Source organism: Loxodonta africana, chromosome 12 (genome assembly GCF_030014295.1).
Source record: "Loxodonta africana isolate mLoxAfr1 chromosome 12, mLoxAfr1.hap2, whole genome shotgun sequence".
NCBI lineage: Eukaryota > Metazoa > Chordata > Mammalia > Proboscidea > Elephantidae > Loxodonta > Loxodonta africana.
In genome coordinates, this window is record NC_087353.1 from 49,940,329 (window position 1) to 49,961,454 (window position 21,126).

Here is a 21,126-nt window from a genome sequence, read left to right on the forward strand (position 1 = left end):
TATTTTCAATATTCTTCACCAACACCACAGCTCAAAGGCGTCAACTCTTCTTCGGTCTTCCGTATTCATTGTCCAGCTTTCACATGCATATGATGTGATTGAAAATACCATGGCTTGTGTCAGGCGCACCTTAGTCTTCAGGGTGACATCTTTGCTCTTCGACACTTTGAAGAGGTCCTTTGCAGCAGATTTGCCCAATGCAATGCATCTTTTGATTTCTTGACTGCTGCTTCCATGGCTGTTGATTGTGGATCCAAGTAAGATGAAATCCTCCACAACTTCAATCTTTTCTCCGTTTATCATGATGTTGCTCATTGGTCCAGTTGTGAGGATTTTTGTTTTCTTTATGTTGAGGTGCAATCCATACTGAAGGCTGTGGTCTTTGGTCTTCATTAGTAAGTGCTTCAAGTCCTCTTCACTTTCAGCAAGCAAGGTTGTGTCATCTGCATAACGCAGGTTGTCAATGAGTCTTCCTCCAATCCTGATGCCCCGTTCTTCTTCATATAGTCCAGCTTCTCGTATTATTTGTTCAGCATACAGATTAAATAGGTATGGTGAAAGAATACAACCCTGACGCACACCTATCCTGACTTTAAACCAATCAGTATCCCCTTGTTCTGTCCGAACAACTGCCTCTTGATCTATGTACAGGTTCCTCATGAGCACAATTAAGTGTTCTGGAATTCCCATTCTTCGCAGTGTTATCCATAGTTTGTTATGATCCACACAGTCGAATGCCTTTGCGTAGTCAATAAAACACCGGTAAACATCCTTCTGATATTCTCTGCTTTCAGCCAGGATCCATCTGACACCAGCAATGATACCCCTGGTTCCACGTCCTCTTCTGAAAACTGCCTGAATTTCTGGCAGTTCCCTGTCGATATGCTGCTGCACCCGTTTTTGAATGATCTTCAGCAACATTTTGCTTGCGTGTGATATTAATGATATTGTTCTATGATTTCCACATTTGGTTGGATCACCTTTCTTGGGAATAAGCATAAATATGGATCTCTTCCAGTCAGTTGGCCAGGAAGCTGTCTTCCATATTTCTTGGCATAGACGAGTGAGCACCTCCAGGGCTGCATCTGTTTGTTGAAACATCTCAATTGATATTCCATCAATTCCTGGAGCCTTGTTTTTCACCAAGGCCTTCAGAGCAGCTTGGATTTCTTCCTTCAGTACCATTGGTTCCTGATCATATGCTGCCTCTTGAAATGCCCCCACATGCCTGTCAGTTTGTCGTACTGTGGGCGCTTGTGTGTTGCTGTGATGCTGGAAGCTATGCCACTGGTATTCAGATACCAGCAGGGTCACCCATGGAGGACAGGTTTCAGCTGAGCTTCCAGACTAAGACAGACTAGGAAGAAGGACTGGGCAGTCTACTTCTGAAAAGCATTAGCCAGTGAAAACCTTATGAATAGCAGCAGAACATTGTTTGTTTTATAGGCTTGTCTAATCTTTGGCTGAAACATAGACTTTGGGAGTGGCTTCAGTTTTGAGTTAGCAGGGTGTCTGGGGGCCATAACCTCGGGGGTTCCTCCAGTCTCTATCAGACCACTAAGTCTGATCTTTTTTTGTGAATTTGAATTTTGTTCTACATTTTTCTCCCGCTCTGTCCAGGATCCTCCACTGTGATTTCTGTCAGTGGTCAACAGTAGTAGCCGGATGCTATCTAGTTCTTCTGGGCTTAGGCTGGTGGAGCCTGTGGTTCATGTGGTCCATTAGTCCTTTGGACTAGTATTTTCCTTGTGTCTTTGGTTTTCTTCATTATCATTTGCTCTGGACAGGGTGGGAACAATAGGTGTTTATCTTAGATGGCTCCTCACAAGCTTTTAAGACCCCAGACACTACTCACCAGAGTAAGACATAGAACATTTTCTTTATGAACTACGTTATGTCAATTGACTAGATGTCCCCTGAGGCCATGGTCCCTTGTCCTCAGCCCCAGTAATCTGGTCCCTCAAGGTGTTTGGATGTGTCTAGGAGGCTTCTATGATTTTGCTTTGGTCAAGTTGTGCTGGCTTACCCTATATTGTGTATTGTCTTTTCCTTCGCCAAAGTTAATATTTGTCTACTACCTATGTCTACTATCTATCTCTCCCCCCCATCCCTCCCCTCACTTGTAACCATCAGAGATTGTTTCATTCTCTGTGTAAACCTTTTCTTGGGTTTTTATAATAGTGGTCTCGTACAATATTTGTCCTTTAGTGATTGACGTGTTTCACTCAGCATAATGGCCTCCAAATTCATCCACGTTGTAAGATGTTTCACAGATTCATCACTGTTCTTTATCATTGTGTGTATGCACCATAATTTGTTTATCCATTTGTCTGTTGAAGGGCACTTAGGTTGTTTCCATCTTTTTGCTATTGTGACTAATGCTGCAAAGAACATGGCTGTTCATACGCCTACTCGTGTGATGGCCCTTATTTCTCTAGGATATATTCCTAGCAGTGGGTTTACTGGATCCTATGTATTTCTACTTCTAGCTTTTTAAGGAGGCACCATATCATTTTCCATAGTGGTTGTACCATTTTACAATCCCACCAGCAGTGCACAGGAGTTCTAATCTCCCCACAATCTCTCCACCATATTATTTTATGTTTTTTTTTTTTTTGATTCTTGCCTGAAGCTGACCTTCTTTACATCTGTTACCTCTTGCTTTTTGCCCACCTAGGTTGTTTTAAATTCATGACCTTTTAGGAGACAACTGAAGAAGCACTTCTGTCTCCCATAGCTTTTCCAGCCTTTCATGTTTCTAGTTGGTTAATTGTGGGCCTATGGTAGAAAATGAAATACCATGAGCCCAAAGAAGGGAAATGAAAATGTGCGAAAACACATAGGTAAAGAAAAGTTAGCTGTAAAAGAAAGAGTAGTTGGGATTAACTTGAAGAGCCTGCTGATAATTTGCCTGAAGATAACAGTTTGGTAAGTTAAAATATTTGTTTTTTAATTTAATGCATTCAAAATGAACAGCCTGCAATTTGTACATGCCTAAGGCACTGGGTTTTAATTTCTATTTCATACATGCTACTTCCTTTTACATTCCAAAGGAACACAGATAGCACAATACATAAATTAACACCCAGAGTGAGTATACACATATAAAGAGCAGTGCATGAAATCATACGCTTAGTTGAATACACACATGTTCACACCCACACCCTAGCCACTCAGCAGCTGCCCTGACAATAAGGCACTGCTACTTTAAACCAAGTTGCCTTTAACAATTCCACAGGACCCATGGGGTGTATTGACTCAGCAAAGAGTATCTTCTCAACAGAAGAAAGGCCCGAAGATATGCTTCCATAAAGAATACAGCCAAGAAAACCCTATGGAGCTCAGTTCTACTCTGTAACAGATGGGGTTGCCATGTGTCAGAACTGACTCAATGGGAATAAGTTTGTTTTCTTGTTTTGTTTTATTCAGCTCCTGGTTCATTCCAGGGCAAAGTGCACACATTCCCAACCTCCTTAATTTAAATGGGCCCCTATAGGAAGCCCTATGTTGTAGTGTTCTCTTAGATCAAACTTTAAAATGTTTTTGAAAACTTGATACGGTATGAGATCTATTGCTGAGTATAAACTATGATTGTAAGAGAGAGGCATTATACATCAGGGAGGACAATTAGATACTGCCGTTTTGAATACGTGAAAGCTGAGAATTTGATGAATCCCCAGTTACTCATGGCTGGGTTTCTGGAATTCCTCAGCTAATTTTGGGCCCATATTTCCACCTAAGTTCCCTTACTACTTTATGTTTTCCTGTATGAATACATGCCCCAAAACACATGTCACTGGTGGTCATTTACTAGTGGGCAGCTATGGTGGGCAGACTGCAGTGTTCAGTGGGACCCTGGCCTTACCGATCATTGGCTGAAGGATGTTCTCTAATACCCGCACGAGCTGTTGGTAGATCTGAATGGCCAAGTCACTCAGCACTTGCCGATACTCAGCCAGGTCAAAATTGGTGAGGCAGTGTTCATTCTGGCGAGATGTGTTGTATTTCATAAAGCCCTAGAGTCATAATGCAAAGTTAATGATATACATGAGAGAAATGTCTCTTCTCTCTGTTTAACCTATCTCCAGTTAGATCAACATTCTCCTGCTTTTTTAACTCTCTTTGAGGAGATGGGGCTTCCTTTCTGTCTTTCCTTTACATTACCTCCCTAAGCCAAGCAGTGGATTACTGCAACTACCTCTTAGTAGATGTTCTCAGCTTCTGGCTAGCCCAGTGTCCATTTGCCCCACACATAAATGACAGGATAATCATTCTGAAACGCTGATGTATGTTTATATGTTTCCATCATATCACCCCTTCCATTTTGTACTATCTTTTGGATAATATCTAACCTTGCCAAATTAGCATGTAAGTCTTCTCAACAGCAATGTTGATGAAACAAGTTGGAGGAACTCAACTAAAAAAAAAATAATAATAATGTTTTTACTTATGAAACAGCAGTTTTACTGCTCACCAAACACTAAATTATCAGCAGTACTAATCTCTTAACTTCAGTCATTAAATACAGTCTTTTCATAGACAATGTACCCAAAGAGTATAATCTTAAAATAGACCAACTTCTACAAAGACTAATGAATTAATAAAAAGTTTCTCTTTACTATATTTCATGGGAGAAGACCTGGTGGCACAGTGGTTAAGAGCTCAGCTGCTAACCAAAAGGTAAGCAGTTCAAATCTACCAAGTGCTCCTTGGAAACCATATGGCGCAGTTCTACTCTGTCATATAGAGTCACTATGAATTGGAATGGATTCAACAGCACCCAACAACATATGCCATGGAGAGCCTTGGTGGTGCAGTGGTTAAGAGCTACAGCTGCTACCCAAAAGGCTGGCAGTTCAAATCCATCAGCCGCTCTTTAGAAGCCCTAGGGGCCATTTCTACTCTGTCCTATAGGGTCTCTATGAGTTGGAATCAACTTGACAGCAATGGGTTCTATTTCATGGTATCCACACCATGATTTTTAGTCACAGCTTAAAACTCAATCTTTTGGATGGTATTTGTTAAAATGGAAAGCTGACCGTACAGGCAGGCACTTTTTTTCAGTCACTTTGCACTTTAACATTCTGTTAATTTGACATTACCTGATAAAAGCAATTGTTTACTTGATGGATTCTGCCCATGGTCAAGTATCTGCTCCCTAGAACCCACTTAATGACGTGGCCCAAAGTGGAGACTGACAAGACATCATTAAAGGTCCCTATGGGGAATTCTCTACCATGCATCTATCAGTTTGTTGTACTGTAGTGGCTTGCAGGTTGTTGTGATGCTGGAAGCTATGCCAAAAGTATTTCAAATACCAGCAGGGTCATCCAGGTGGACAGGTTTCAGTGCAGCTTGCAGACTAAGATGGACTAGGAAGAAGGACCTGGCAATCTACTTCTAAAAAAACTGGCCAGTGAAAACCTTATGAATAGCAGCAGACCATCAGCTGATGTAGTGTCAGAAGATGAACACCTCAAGTTGGAAGGCACTCAAAACATGACTGGGGAAGAGCGGCCTCCTCAAAGCAGACTCAACCTTAACGACGTAGAATAAAGCTTTCAGGGGCCTTCATTTGCTGATTGGCATGACTCAACATGGTAAGAAACAGCTGCAAAAATCCATTAATAATCAGAATGTGGAATGTATAAAGTTATGAATCTAGGAAACTTGGAAGTTGTCAAAAATGAAATACATAGCATAAAGGTCAATATCTTAGGCATTAGTAAGCTGAAATGGACTGGTATTGGACATTTTGAATTGGACAATCATGTTTTTTTTTTATGGTCTATTATGCCAGGAACAACAAATTGAAGAGGAACGGCACCATGTTCATCATCAAAAAGAACATTTCAAGATCTGTCCTAAAGTACAACACTGTCAATGATAGGATAATATCCATACACCTACAAGGAAGATTAGTTAATACGACTATTATTCAAATGTACGCTACCAATCACTACTGCCAAAGATGAAGAGATGGAGGATTTTTACCAACTTCTGCAGTCTGAAATTGATCAAACATGCAATCAAGGTGTATTGATAACTACTGGTGATTGGAATTCGAAAGTTGGAAACAAAGAAGAAGGATCGGTAGTTGGAAAGTATGGCCTTGGTGACAGAACCATGATAAAGATCGCATGATAGGATTTTGCAAGACCAACGAATAACTTATTCACTGCAAATACCTTTTTTCAACAGCATAAACTGTGACCATATAAGTGGACCTCATCAGATAGAAAACACAGGAGTCAAATTGACTACACCTGTGGAAAGAGATAATGGAAAAGCTCTATATCATCAGTCAGAACAAGGCCAGGGGCTGACTGTGGAACAAATCATCAGTTGCTCATATGCAAGTTCAAGTTGAAGCTGAAGAAAATTAAAACAAGTCCACGAGGGCTAAAGCATGACCTTGAGCATATCCCACCTGAATTTAGAGACCATCTCAAGAATAGATTTGACGCATTCAATACTAATAACTGAAGACCAGATGAGTTGTAGGATGACATCGAGGACATCGTACAGGAAAAAAGCAAAAAGTCATTCATTAAAAAAACAGGAAAGAAAGAAAATACCAAAATGAACGTCAGTAGAGATTCTGAAACTTGCTCTTGGACATAGAGTAACTAAAGCAAATGGAAGAAATGAAGAAGTGAAAGAGCTGAACTGAAGATTTCAAAGGGCAGCTCAAGAAGATAAAGTATTATAATGAAATGAGCAAAGACGCGGAATTGGAAAATCAAAAGGGAAGAACACACTTGTTATTTCTCAAGCTGAAACAGCCAAAGGAGAATTCAAGCCTCGAGTTGCAATACTGAAGGATTCTATGAGCAAAAAATTGAAGGACACAGGAAGCATCAAAAGAAGATGGAAGGAATACAGAGTCACTGTACCAAAAAGAACTTGTCGATGCTTGTCTTAGTTATCTAGTGCTGTTATAACAGAAATACCACAAGTTGATGGTTTTAACAAAGAGAAATTTATTCTCTCAGTCTAGTATGTTACAAGTCCAAATTCAGGGTGTCAGCTCCAGGAGAAGGCTTTTTCTCTCTTTTGGCTCTGGAGGAAGGTCCTTGTCTTCAATCATTCCCCTGGTCGAGGAGGGTCTCATGCGCAGGAACCCTGGGTCCAAAGGACGTGCTCTGCTCCTGGTGCTGCTTTCTTGGTGGTATGAGGTTCCCAACTCTCTGTTTGCTTCCTTTTCCTTTTATCTCTTGAGAGATTAAAGGTGGTGCAGGCCACACCCCAGGGAAACTCCCTTTACCTTGGATCAGGGAGGTGACCTGAGTAAGGGTGGTGTTAAAATCCCACTCTAATCCTCTCAACATAAAATTACAATCACAAAATGGAGGCAAACCATACATACTGAGAACCACGGCCTAACCAAGTTCACATATATTTTTTGGGGGAAACAATTCAATCCATGACGATGCTCAACCACTTCAGGAGGTAGTATATGATCAAGAACTGATGGTACTGAAGGAAGAAGTCCAAGCTGTACTGAAGGCATTGGTGAAAAACAAAGCTCCAGGAATTGAAGCAATACCAACTGAGATACTTTAATAAACAGACACAGAGCTGGAGGTGCTCACCTGTCTATGCCAAGAAATTTGGAAGAAAGCTACCTGTCAACCGATGGGAAGAGATCCATATTTATGCCCATTCTCAAGAAAGGTGATCCAACAGAATGCAGAAATTACCGAACAATATCATTAATATCACATGCAAGCAAAATTTTTCTTAAGATTATTCAAAAATGGTTGTAGCAGTATATAGACAGGGAACTGACAGAAATCCAAGCTGGATTCAGAAGAGGACACGGAACAAGGGATATCATTGCTGATATCCGATGGATCATGGCTCAAAGCAGAGAATACTGGAAAGATGTTTACCTCTGTTTTATTGAGTATTGTGTGAATCATAACAAATTATGGGTAACATTGCGAAGAATGGGATCTATAGAACGTTCGAACAGAACAAGGAGATACCGTCTGGTTTAAAATCAAGAAAGGTGTGTGTCAGGGTTGTATCCTTTCACCATACTTATTCAATCTGTGTGCTGAGTAAATAATCCAAGAAGCTAGGCTATATGGAGAAGAAGGGGACGTCAGGATTGGAGGAAGACTCATTAACAACCTGTGATATGCAGATGACACAACCTTTCTTGCTGAAAGTGAAGAGGGCTTGAAGCACTTACTGATGAAGATCAAAGACTACGGCCTTCAGTATGGATTGCACCTCAACATAAAAAGAACAAAAATCCTCATGTCTTGTCCAATAAGCAACATCATGATAAAGAGAGAAAAGACTGAAGTTGTCGACGATTTCATTTTAATTGGATCCACAATCAGCACCCATGGAAATAAAAAAAAAAAAAAAAAATGGAAATAGCAGTCAAGAAATCAAACGATGTATCACATATGGCAAATCTACTGCAAATGACACCTTAAAAGTGTTAAAAAGCAGAGATGTTACTTTGAGGACTAAGGTGTGCCTAACCCAAGCCATGGTATTTTCAATCACCTCATATGCATGCTAAAGCTGGAAAATGAACAAGGAAGACCAAAGAAGAATTGATGCTTTAGAATTATGGTGTTGGCGAAGAATATCAAATACACCACGGACTACCAGAAGAACAAATGAGTCTGTGTTGGAAGAAGTACAGCCAGGACGCTCCTTGGAATTGAGGATGGTGAGACTTGGCCTCATGTACTTTGGACATGTAATTAGAAGGGACCAGTCTCTGGAGAAGGACATCATGCCTGTTAAAGTGGCGGGTCAGTAAAAGAGAGGAAGACCCTCAACGAGATGGACTGACACAGTAGCTACAACCACCGGCTCAAGCACAGCAACGATTGTGAAGATGGTGCAGGACTGGGCCGTGTTTCATTCTGTTGAACACAGAGTCACTTTTAGTTAGAACCGACTGGATGGCACCTAATAACAACAACGGTATGGGGAATTCTGGTCTGTTGGTCCTATCCTGTCAGGGACCACACCTTGGTAGTCTTTGTGTTTCGCATCATTTGCCAGTGCAGTCCTCTCTCCCGACTGAGTGCTCAGAAGGTGCTACTGATCAGCTTCTCTGTCTGCCCTCACTGCTAAGTATGGGGAGGGATGGAGGACAGCAGTTAGGGGCACAGACTCTCAGAGAAAGGCAGACCAGGAATCCCAGCTCTGCTCCTCACAGCCAAGTGGACTTGGGCAAATTGTGCTTCAACTGCCTCATTTGCAAAACTGGGTTATAATTCCTTCTTCATAGAGACGATGTAAGAATTAACATAATGTATATTAAATGCTGTCTGGTACATACTAAGCTTTTAACAAATAGTAATTATTAATATTTTACATAGTTTTTGAAATATGTTGAAGTCTATCAAACAGCTGATGAACAACACATCATTCACAAACAAAATCAGTAATTTTTTTGGACAAATCAGTATCCAAAAAGAGATGTATCTTAACTTTCATCACCTTTAACATATTCTGACGAGCCTAAATGGATATTCTTTAAGTATTTCAATATCAGTTTTTTAAAAGGCCACTTCAACATATTGACAAAAAGCTTCATTCCTGGTAAACTGTTCATTGACCAATGCTCATCCTATCTTTCCCCGTGCTTTCTCCTAATATAAACTCTTAGGGTGAAGAAATTATGTTGCTCCCCAGTATACTGTTCTGTAGATAATAAAGATCAAACAGAGCTATGAACTTTCAAGCCACATCTGAATTGGGGTTACTAAAATAACAAACAGGTAAACATCTTATGATTTAAAAAGTGTCCTAAAAAAGAGCTGAGAAAGTGTAACGTGCTGACTTTGTAATCAAGGTTTTCCCACCTCTTCTCCGCTGTACTGCTTCAAACAGTGCAGAAATCGACATGTGTTAGAAAGCCAGAAGGAGACGGTTTCGAAATCATCACCTCTTTTCTGAAACAGAGAATAAGTCTAAATTTGCTTTTTCCTTAGGTAAATAACCTGAAAAAAACTGAACAGATACAAGAAAGCCCATTTCTTTCAGGTGCCACTGCAAGCAACTGCAAAAATAAATCACATTGCAGTTGTAAAGTCTTACATTGTTGCTAACAGAATTCCAACCACTGGGTTCTCTGGTTGGTTGTTACTCTGCTTGGCATCCATTTTCTTGCCATTAGAAAAATGATTCCCACTCATTCAGTTGATGTTAACATAGCTGTCCAATTAAGCAGAAAAATTCACCAAGTCTCAGTTAACTCAAACTCACTTCCCTTGGAATACTGAAAAGACTAAAAGCAACAAAAGGAATCAGAAATATTGTAATAAAAATATCAAAAAAGAGTTTGAATCACTTAAACTCAGATTAGGTTAAAAATCTTATCAGTAATTAGCTAAAATTTCTGAGCTGTAAGTCAGATATAGGATGGAGGAAGTCCTGTATTGAGCTGGTCAAACAGGGGGACGCTCACCAGAGCTGGGCCGCAGTAGCTGAGAGGAAAAGATACACAGAGATTCACTGTGCCTAAAAAAGACACCGGGGCTGGTAAGTGCCTTTCAGCTCTAGGGGCTGATTGGCAGACATATTGGAAAGGACCCATGATTTTGTGAATGAGACCATCATTGACTAGTTTGGATATGCAAATTTACAGAAATGTCAACGTTTGTCTATACCTTTGCCTGGCATTAAATGGCCATCTTTTGATCTTACAAGTTCATTCAAATTTTTTTCCCCATTATATCACCTGTTTTAATAACTGTGGTACTACATTACAAAATTTAGGTTCTTAGAAGCTATGTGAGAACACCTGCCTTTGGTTCTGTGGTCATGGCTTTTATGTACTAAAAGTGTACTAAAAAAACCCAAAACCAAACCCAGTGCTGTCGAGTCAATTCCAACTCATAGCGACCCCATAGGACAGAGTAGAACTGCCCCATAGAGTTTCCAAGGAGCACCTGGTGGATTCAAACTGCCGACCCTTTGGTTAGCAGCTGTAGCACTTAACCACTATCCTACCAGGGTTTCCAAAAAGTGTACTAGGAGCAGGATATAATGGGGAAAGATGGGGTTCTTATAAGATTTTTTTTTTTAACCATACATAACATTTACCTTTTTAAAGCAAAATGAAACAAACTAAAGCCACTGAAATTTTATTTTCCTAAAGAGTTTTTTTTTTTTTTCACTTTTAGAGAATATCAAACCTATGTAATTTAATCTTTTTAGCTGAGACAAGTTAATTTTACCATTGACTTTACCACTAGCTAACAATCTGACAGACCAAACTATACACTCTTCCAGCTTTAGGAGGATTGCCAGAAGGTAAAATATGACACTCTGAGATAACCAGAAAATCATCCTATGGCTTAAGTACACCCTTGACTAAAAATAATTAACCCTTTTCAAAAATTTGTATTTCACTTGTTCCTAGTAGAAGCTTTGGACTCAGCTAACAAAGGCAATCAGCACATAATGCCTTGTGGGAGAGAGGTTACTAAAGCACTTAAGTAGACAATCTTCACTGATTTCTAGAGAAGCCAAATTGCAGATATCCCAGAACAGCCTCAGCTAGGACCTTGTGATTACACGTGTACTAAAGAATTACCAGATAAAGTTGGTTAGAACCTAAGGAAAAGATCCAAAAATACGTCAGGGTCTCTTTCACTCGTGGTTTCCAACCGTTGCTAAGATAACTTTTAAACAAATTAGCCCGCAAATACAATTTCTTTCAGCACAGACACTAAGTGTGGCCTCTGTCATCTTTAAAATGAGATATTCTGTATTACTTAAAAATATAAGATTCATTTTCCGAAGGACTTGAGGAAGCAAAATACCACAATTAACCTCTGATAAGAGATTTTGCCCAATCCAGTTAAAGTCCAGGTGCAGCACCTCGGACAACTATAATAGACTGACTGGTATCAGGTAAAGCTGAAATCATGAAGGCTCTTACTTTTCTTTCATCTGATTTTCCAATTCAGCCATTTCTTCCAAGTAAAAGTAAATGACCGACACAGGCTACAATGTCAGATTGTACGATGTGTACCATGTCCTGTAAAGATCATTTTTCACTGGTTATGACTGCATTGGATCATTCAGGCAGCAAGCTGCTGTGGTCATGGGGACTTGGCTTGTATTTTGTCTAGGGTCTCATGCTGTGATATTTTTATATGTCATATCAAACTTCCAGAATGTTGGAGAAGTGACACCCAGGAGAAAACTGTGGCTGGATCAGTTCCACCAAACTGACCCTGGAGTGGAAGAGACACGCATACAAATCCTAGTTTGCTAGGGGTTTAGCCTTGAGGAAGGTACATGACTTCTTTGAGCCTTAAATTCTTCTGCTGTAGAATAGGGATAAAATATCCTACTTCATAGAATTTCTGACAGTGTTGATATTATGCAATATACCCACCCAGTGCCGTCGAGTTGATTCTGACTCATAGCGACCCTACAGGACAGAGTAGAACTGCCCCACAGAGTTTCCAAGGAGCGCCTGGTGGATTCAAACTGCCAACTCTTTGGTTAGCAGCCGTAGCACTTAACCACTACGCCACCAGGGTTTCCATGCAATATATTATGCAATATATATGCAATTATATATATATTATGCAATATGTATTATTTAATTTATCTGTGGCAGTGATGTGGGTAGAGCTTTGTTTTCATATTTTATTTGGAAAGCTTAATAAGGGAACAAAACAATATCATATTTTTTTTTGACAATTTAAAAAATTTTAAAACTGAGTGCCGACTCTCTCCTCAACAACTCACGAGTTTGATTTTTGCCAAAATAATACTTTTACAAGGAACAAGCTGTATTTGGTCAAAATTACAGGATAAATCAATTTTGTTTCTTACACATTTCAGAGGGAAAACAATTAAGATCAGTTCAAAGCTTTCTACAGTCTTTGATTCAATACATAAAAATTATTTGACATAAAAAACTATATGGATTTTCCATGTGTCTTTAGCTAGTTATGCTGTTAGAGCCCATGTGAAAAAAACAGTTACTAAAATCAAAATATGTGTGCAAGACACAAAAGACACTTCAATTCAAACCAGGGGCAGAAGACAAACGCACATTTTAAATGGTGTCAAAATAGTGTTAAGTTCTAGTACCCACTGCTTGAAAATTTTCATATAATTTGGCCCAATAACCAGTCAAACGAGATAGATGTCTTCTTCAATTAAGATCAGGGAACAAAATTTATGATTTAGCTTCGTCGTCTTTTTTTTAGTAGTTGACCTCAGAAGTTGTAAAACTTGTACTTTAAGTGCAAGATAGCATCAATACACCAAAAATTCAACAAGTTATATCTGGAAGGCATCCACCAATTTTTGATGGTTAATCTTCAGAAATGCTACACTTTAGTAACCACTGTAAAACACAATTACATAGAGTATTTGCACAAGAGGGACTGACTGAGAGCCAGCACTTGTCTACAGTTCATTAAAGACGTTAGAGTAGAAGTAGTCTACTGGGCATATTAATTGTCCATTTATCTCTATCCTCAGAGTTCTCATTAAGTTGGATAAGCAGAAAGTAAAGTACCTAGAGCACATTATCTTAGCTTCTCACAGAAATACTTGAGTTAAAATTAAATATAATGTTCATTTGCTTTTCTAGAGAATCAAGAGGAAGATTATGGAACATGACTCAGTGATTATGTGGGCTTTTCTGCTCTTTACATAATTTTGCTGTTTTTCCCAAATCTTTCCTTTTTGATTAAGACGTGTGTTTTGCTTCTCACATGGAACCAGGCACTTTAGGTAATAAGGGAATTTTGGGGTAAGCTAGAGAAGAATAGGAAGTTTGAAGAAAAAATTTAGTGTTTCATCAGACATCTTTTTTATATGCTGAGACACATGTTACTGCATTCACCTACCATCTACTTTAAACACAATATCACATTCCCTATACACTGCGTACATGGACTATACTAAATGCTTCTAATTCAGTTTCAAGTAAAACCCAAAAGCAGATTAATTCTGTGAAGAAACAATTTGCTTTATAACTAACTAAAGGCAATTACATCAGATTTTTATTTCTGTTCACCTTGAAACCTGTTTTGAAAGAAGGCACACACATTGTAAGGCACATGCAAGTAACAATGGAAATTATCAGTTAAGACTGGAGACTTCCTTCTAAGAAAGGAAAACGACACCTGTGAACATTCCATCACCATTAATGCTATGAGAATTCTGTTGAACGTGAACTGACCTTCAGTACTTTTTTGATGCTGTTAATTGTTGATGTTAGCAATGACCTCACTTTCTGATCATCATTTAAGTAATCAGCATGTCGAACACACATAAACAGGATGTACGCTGGTAACCCTGGAATCAAATTGACTGCTACACCACGTGGCTTCAGTTCTGAGAGAAAAAAAAAGGAAGAAAAATAATCTTATATAACATCGAAAGTCTTCACGAGGAATGCCTTGTGAGATATAAAAGCACAGCTATCATGAAAGAATTCAATTATTAAGGGTAAGTAGGTCACATAAAAAAAGATATTTTCAGGAGAGCAGTGGGATGCAAGCCTCAAATTCTCATAAAAAGACCAGACTTAATGGTCTGACTGAGATTAGAAGGACCCCAGAGGTCATGGTCCCCAGACCTTCTGTTAGCCCAAGACAGAAGCCATTCCGAAAGCCAACTCTCCAACTCTTCAGACAGTGATTGGACTGTACTATGGGATAGAAAGTGATACTGGTGAAGAGTGAGCTTCTTGGATCAAGTAGACACATGAGACTACGTGGGGAGCTCCTGTCTGGATGGGAGATGAGAGGGCAGAGGGGGTCAGAAGCTGGCTGAATGGACACAAAAATAGAGTGTGGAGGAGTGTGCTGTCTCGTTAGGGCGAGAGCAATTAGGAGTATATGAACCCAAAAACCCACTGCCATCGAGTCGATTCCGACTCATAGTGACCCTATAGGACGGAGTAGAACTGCCCCATGGAGTTTCCAAGGAGCACGTGGTGGACTTGAACTCCTAACTTTTGGTTAGCAGCTGTAGCACTTAACCACTACACCACCAGGGTTTCCTAGGAGTATATAGCAAGGTGTATATAAATTTTTGTATGAGAGACTGACTTGATTTGTAAACTTTCACTTAAAGCAAAATAAAAGTTAAAAAAAAGATTTTAATATCTTATTAAGTAGAGAAATTCTTCAAGTTGGGGATATATGAATCTTAGCTGTCTATACAGTGACAACTCCCAAATTTTTATCTTCTGCTCTCAAATCCAGTCTCGTGCATTAACTGCCTTCTTGATACCTCTGCTCAAGCACATCAAACAGCCTACACCAAACCAAATTCTTGATTCCCCATGGAACCTGCTTTCCAGAACTTTTCCCCATCTCCAGAAACAGTAGCTTCCAGTTTCACAGGCTATAAACCTGTGAGTCATCATTTTTGACTCTTTTCTTTCATACCCCATATCTAATCCATCAACAAATCCCGTTGACTCTACCTACAAAATATACACCGAATGCAATTGTTGTTGCTGGGTGCCATCGAGTCAGTTCTGACTCACAGCAACACTATGTACAACAGAAGGAAACACCGTCTGGTCCTACGCCATCCTCACAATTGTTTCTATATTTGAACCCATGGTTGCAGCCACTGTGTCAATCCATCTCATTGACAGTCTTCCCCTTTTTAATTGACCGTCTACTTTACCAAGCATGATGTCCTTTTCCAGGGACTGATCCCTCCTGATAACATGTCCAAAGTACATGAGACAAAGACTCGCCATCCTTGCTTCCAAGGAGCATTCTGGCTGTACTTCTTCCAGCACAGACTTGTCTGTTCTTCTGGCAGTCCATGGTATATTCAATATTGTTCGCTAACACCATAATTCAAAAGCACCAATTCTTCTTTGGTCTTCCTTATTCATTGCATATGAGACAACTGTTATCAGGCACACCTTAGTCCTTAAAGTGACATCTTTGCTTTCCAACACTTTAAAGAGATCTTTTGCAGCAGATTTGCCCAATGCAATGGGTTGTTTGATTTCTTGACTGCTGTTTCTATGAGGATTGAATGTGGACCCAAGTAAAATGAAATCCTTGGCAACTTCAATCTTTTCTCTGTTTATCATGATGTTGCTTATTGGTCCAGTTGCGAGAATTTCTGTTTTCTTTGTTGAGGTGTAATCCATACTGAAGGCTGTAGCCTTTGATCTTCAACAGTGCTTCAAGTCCTCTTCATTTTGAGCAAGCAAGGTTGTGTCATCTGCACATCAGAGGTTGTTAATGAGTCTTCCTCCAGTCCTGATACCCCTTCTTATCCATACAGTCTAGCTTCTTGTATTATTTGCTCAGCAGCACACAGACTGAACAAGTATGGTGAAAGGATACAATCCCGATAAACACCTTTCCTGATTTTAAACCACGCAGTATCCCCTTGTTCTCTTCAAACAACTGCCTCTTGGTCTATGTATAGCTTCCACATGAGCACAATTAAGTGTTCTAGAATTCCCACTCTTCACAATGTTATCCATAATTTGTTATGATCCACAGAGTCAAATGCCTTTGCATAGTCATTAAAACACAGGTAAACAAACATCTTTCTGGTATTCTCTGCTTTCAGCCAAGATCCACCTGATATCAACAACAATATCTCTTGTTCCACATCCTCTTCTGAATTCAGCATTTCTGACAGTTCCCTGTCGATGTGCTGCTACAACCGTTTTTGAAAGATCTTCAGAAAATTTTTACTTGCATGTGATATTAATGATATTGTTCGATAATTTCCGCATCCTGTCTGATCACCTTTCTTTGGAATAGGCAAATATACGGATCTCTTCCAGTCAGTTGGCCAATTTTTTGGTATAGACAGGTAAACACCTCCAGCGCTGTATCCATTTGTTGAAACATCTCAATTGGTATTTTGTTAATTCCCAGAGCCTTGTTTTTCACCAATGTCTTCAGTGCACCTTGGACTTCTTCCTTCAATACCATCGGTTCTTGATCATATGCCACCTCCCGAAATGGCTGAACACTGTGTACAGTGAATCTGTGTATTCCTTCTTTTGATGCTTCCTGCATAGTTAAATATTTTGGCCATAAAAAAAAAAAAAAAAAAACATTGCCATTGAGTTGATTATGACTTATAGTGACCCTATAGGACAGTAAAAAAAAAAAAAAATTTTTTTTTTTTTCCTATAGGACAGAGCAGAACTGCCCCCACAGGGTTTCCACGGAGCAGCTGGTGGATTTGAACTCCCACCCTTTTGGTTAGCAGCTGTGGCTCTCAACCACTGCACCACTAGGGCTCCAGAGAATCCTTCAAAATTGCAACTCGAGGCTTGAATTTTTTCTTCAGTTCTTTCAGCTTGAGAAATGTCGAGTGTGTTCTTCCCTTTTGGTTTTTGAACTCCAGGTCTTTGCAGATTTCATTATAATACTTTACTTTGTCTTCCTGAGCTGCCCTTTGAAATCTTTTGTTCAGCTCTTTTACTTCATCATTTCTTCCATTTACTTTAGCTACTCTATATCGAAGAGCAAGTGTCAGAGTTTCTTCTGACATCCATTTTGGTGTTTTCTTTCTTTCCTGCCTTTTTAATGATGCTTTGCTTTTTTCATGTATGATATCCTTAATATAATCCTGCAACTCATGTGATCTTCAGTCATTAGTGTTCAATGCGTCAAATCTATTCTTGAGATGGTCTGCAAATTCAGGCAGGATATACACAAAGTTGTGTTTTGTTTCTCATGGACTTGTTTTAATTTTCTTCAGCTTCAACTTAAACTTGTATATTCCCCAGTCGGCCCCTGATATTGAGCTTTTCCATCATCTCTTTCCATAGATGTAGTTGATTTGATTCCTGTTTTCCATCTGGTGAGGTACACATGTATAGTCATGTATTTGCAATGAATAAGTTGTTGGTCTTAAAAAATTTTATCATGTGAACTCCGGCAACATTTCTGTCACTAAGACTGTATTTCCCAAGCACTGATCCTTCTTGCCAACTGTTGCATTCCAATCACCAGTACTTATCAATGCATCTTGACTGCATGTTTAATCAATTTCAGACTGCAGAAATTGGTAAAAGTCTTCAATTTCTTCATCTTTGGCATTAGTGGTTGATGTGTACATTTGAATAATAGTCATATTAACTGGTCTTCCTTGTAGGCGTATGGATATTATTCTGTCACTGACAGCATTGTACTTCAGGATAGATCTAATAAGTGTTCTTTTTTTTATTTTTTGAAATGTTCTTTTTGGCGATGAATGCAGTGCCATTCCTTTTCAATTTGTCATAGTAGACCATGACTGTCTATTTAAAAGGTCCAATACCAGTCCATTTCAGCTCACTAATGTCTAAGACTTTTATGCATTCCACTTCATTTTTGATGACTCCAATTTTCCTAGATTCATACTTCGTACATTTCACGTTCTGATTATTAATGGATGTTTGCAGCTGTTTCTTCTCATTTTGAGTCCTGCCACATCAGCAAATGAAGGTCCTGAAAGCTTGACTCCACCCACTTCATTAAAGCCAACTCAACTTTGAGAAGGCAGCTCTTCCCCAGTCATATTTTGAGTGCCTTCCTACCTGAGGGGCTCAATTTCTGGCACTATATCAGACAATGTTCCCCTGCTGCCCATAAGGTTTTCACTGACAATTTTTTTCTCCGAAGTAGACCCCCAGGTGCTTCCTCCTAGCCTGTCTTAGTCTGAAAGCTCTGCTGAAACCTGTCCACCATGGGTGACCTTGCTGGTATTTGAAATACCAGTGGTTTAGCTTCCAGCATCACAGCAACACGCAAGCCACCACAGTAAGACAAACTGACTGACTCATGGTGGGAGAATCCAATTACTTCTCACCAATTCTGCTGGATAGCTTAGGCCATCACCATGTCTCTCCTGTATTGCCACAATAGCTTTCTACCTGGTCTCCTTGATCCACCCTTGCTCGCCAATAGTGCATTTTCCCACACAATAACCAGACTAATTCTCTAAGAAAATATAGGCAAGATGACATCATTCCTGTTCTGAAAAGCTTCTACAATAGTTTCTCATTCTCACTCATTTATAAAATCCAAAACCCTCCCCCATGGACTACTAGCACCTATCTGACTGATCTGTTCTCCTTACCCCCAGCCTCAGCTCACTCTGCTCCAGTCAAATAGGTCTTTTGATGTTTGAACTTGTCAAGCATGCTCTCACCTCAGGACCTCGGACTTCCTATTTTTCTGTCTAGAATCTTCTTTCCTTAGATGTTAGCATGGCTTGCTTCTTCATTTCCTTTCATCTCTGTCTAAAGATCACCTTAACAAAAGGGCCTTTCCTGATAAGTTTATATAAACCAGTGTACCTGCCTTCACTCTTTATCCTTTTGACCCCCATTATAGATTTGTTTATTTTGTTTTTTCTCTACTTTCCCCACTAGAATATAAGCTCTACAAGAATAGGGCTCTACTTTATTCATTACCCAGTACTAGAAAACGCCTGGCACATGCAGAAGCTCAGTGAATGTTTGTTGAACAGATGAATCTTTGCTAACTCTATCTAGCATGTAAAAACCAGTGGCTCCTTAATATTTTTGCAAAATAAAGATCATGTTGAAACTTATGTGCCTCTGCACCTATATAAATTACTAAGTTTAATGCCATAAACTCCAGGAACATTAAATTAAATCAGGTATAACTGCTAATCATATTGCTGTCACCTTGGCACCTGAAGGTTAGAACACTATGCAAAGTCTGAAAGGAGACATTTTCAGCTTATAAGTTAATGGGCTATGTGCACTCTCTAATCATTTCCCATCTCTTCTGCAGAGTTCCTCCTGCAGAGCCAGTAGGCTCATACCCAATCTTAAAGGTCTTATGCTGCTCTGAAACACAACTTCTGCCCCCACCTCAGTCACCCGTGCTTTCCTTCTATTGCTGAAATCTTTTCCTTAACTCCTTTATTCCTTCTCTATTATTAAACTGTGTTTCTGGACATATTAGAGATATACTTTTTTTTGGGAAGTAAGGAAAAATGAAAATTCAGGTATCTAAACAGCCCAGAGCAGTGCTGTTCAACTGTGGTTACAGTTCAGAATCTTTTGAGATTTGTAAAAAAATACTACACATGGCTAGGCTCTTCCTATAGAGGTTTTGTTTAATTGGTTTGGAGTGGGGGCCACACATTAATACTCTAAAAACTTCCTGGGTGATTCTAATGTGTACCAGTTCTAGCCTCAAAGGATCCTTAACAGTGGGTCTGTCTTAGCTATCTAGTGCTGCTATAATGGAAATACCACAAGTGGATGGCTTTAACAAACAGAAATTTATTCTCTCACAGTTTAGGAGGCTAGAAGTCCAAACTCATGATGCCAGCTCTAGGGGAAGGCTTTGTCTCTCTTTCAGCTCTGGGGGAAGGTAATTGTCTCTTCAGCTTGTTTCCTGGTTCCTTGGAGATCTCATGTGGCTTGGCATCTATGTTCCCCCATTTCTTCTTGCTCATTTGCTTATTTAATCTCTTTTATACCTCTAAAGAGATTGACTCAAAATACACCCTACACTGGAAACCCTGGTGGCGTAGTGGTTAAGTGCTACGGCTGCTAACCAAAAGGTTGGCAGTTCGAATCCGCCAGGCGCTCCTTGGAAACTCTATGGGGCAGTTCTACTCTGTCCTATGGGGTTGCTATGAGTCGGAATCGACTCGACAGCACTGCGTTTTTTTGACACCCTACACTAATCCTGACTCACTAACAAGGACAATCCATTCCCAAATGGGATTATAACCATAGGCATAGTAGTTAGGGTTTAAAACACATATTTTGGGGGGACATAATTCAATCCATAACAGGGTCCTAGGTACTGTCCCTGCAGCCTGACTGATAATGACTGAGGTGGCCAGGAACACTCTTGCAGCACTATAATGCACACTATGTAATGATGACTGCAAGAAACTCCAGTGTAGGATATTTCGAAAATTAGTGACTACCCTGTCCCACCAATAACACATGCACCAGACTTTTATCACATGCAGAAAATACTTGCCCAGAATCAGATTCTTAACAAGTTTTTGCTCATCCTCCTTCTTGTATTCCAGCATTCCTTGGAAATCCTTTTCTTTCCTGGGAATGTTGACTGGACGGATGGGTTCATCAATGATCTGTCCTGGGGATATGTTCTCCACCTGGCCCAC

General features: G+C 39.7%; 1 protein-coding gene across 10 annotated transcripts in view; it reads right to left on the reverse strand.

Annotated features, from left to right (window-relative positions):
• MYO5A (myosin VA) overlaps window positions 1–21,126 on the reverse strand; it is a 264,298-nt gene that overhangs the window by 12,275 nt on the left and 230,897 nt on the right. For 8 of the 10 annotated variants that reach the window (XM_064295235.1, XM_064295232.1, XM_064295233.1 and 5 more), the window contains 4 exons: window positions 20,979–21,125; window positions 14,198–14,352; window positions 9,843–9,932; window positions 3,866–4,016 (listed from right to left, as the gene is read on the reverse strand). In XM_064295235.1, coding sequence (XP_064151305.1) covers window positions 3,866–4,016; window positions 9,843–9,932; window positions 14,198–14,352; window positions 20,979–21,125 — 543 coding nt within the window. Of the gene's footprint in view, window positions 1–1,582; window positions 1,780–3,865; window positions 4,017–9,842; window positions 9,933–14,197; window positions 14,353–20,978; window position 21,126 lie in introns of those variants that run through there. The other 2 variants (XM_064295236.1, XM_064295237.1) reach the window with 2 other exon arrangements.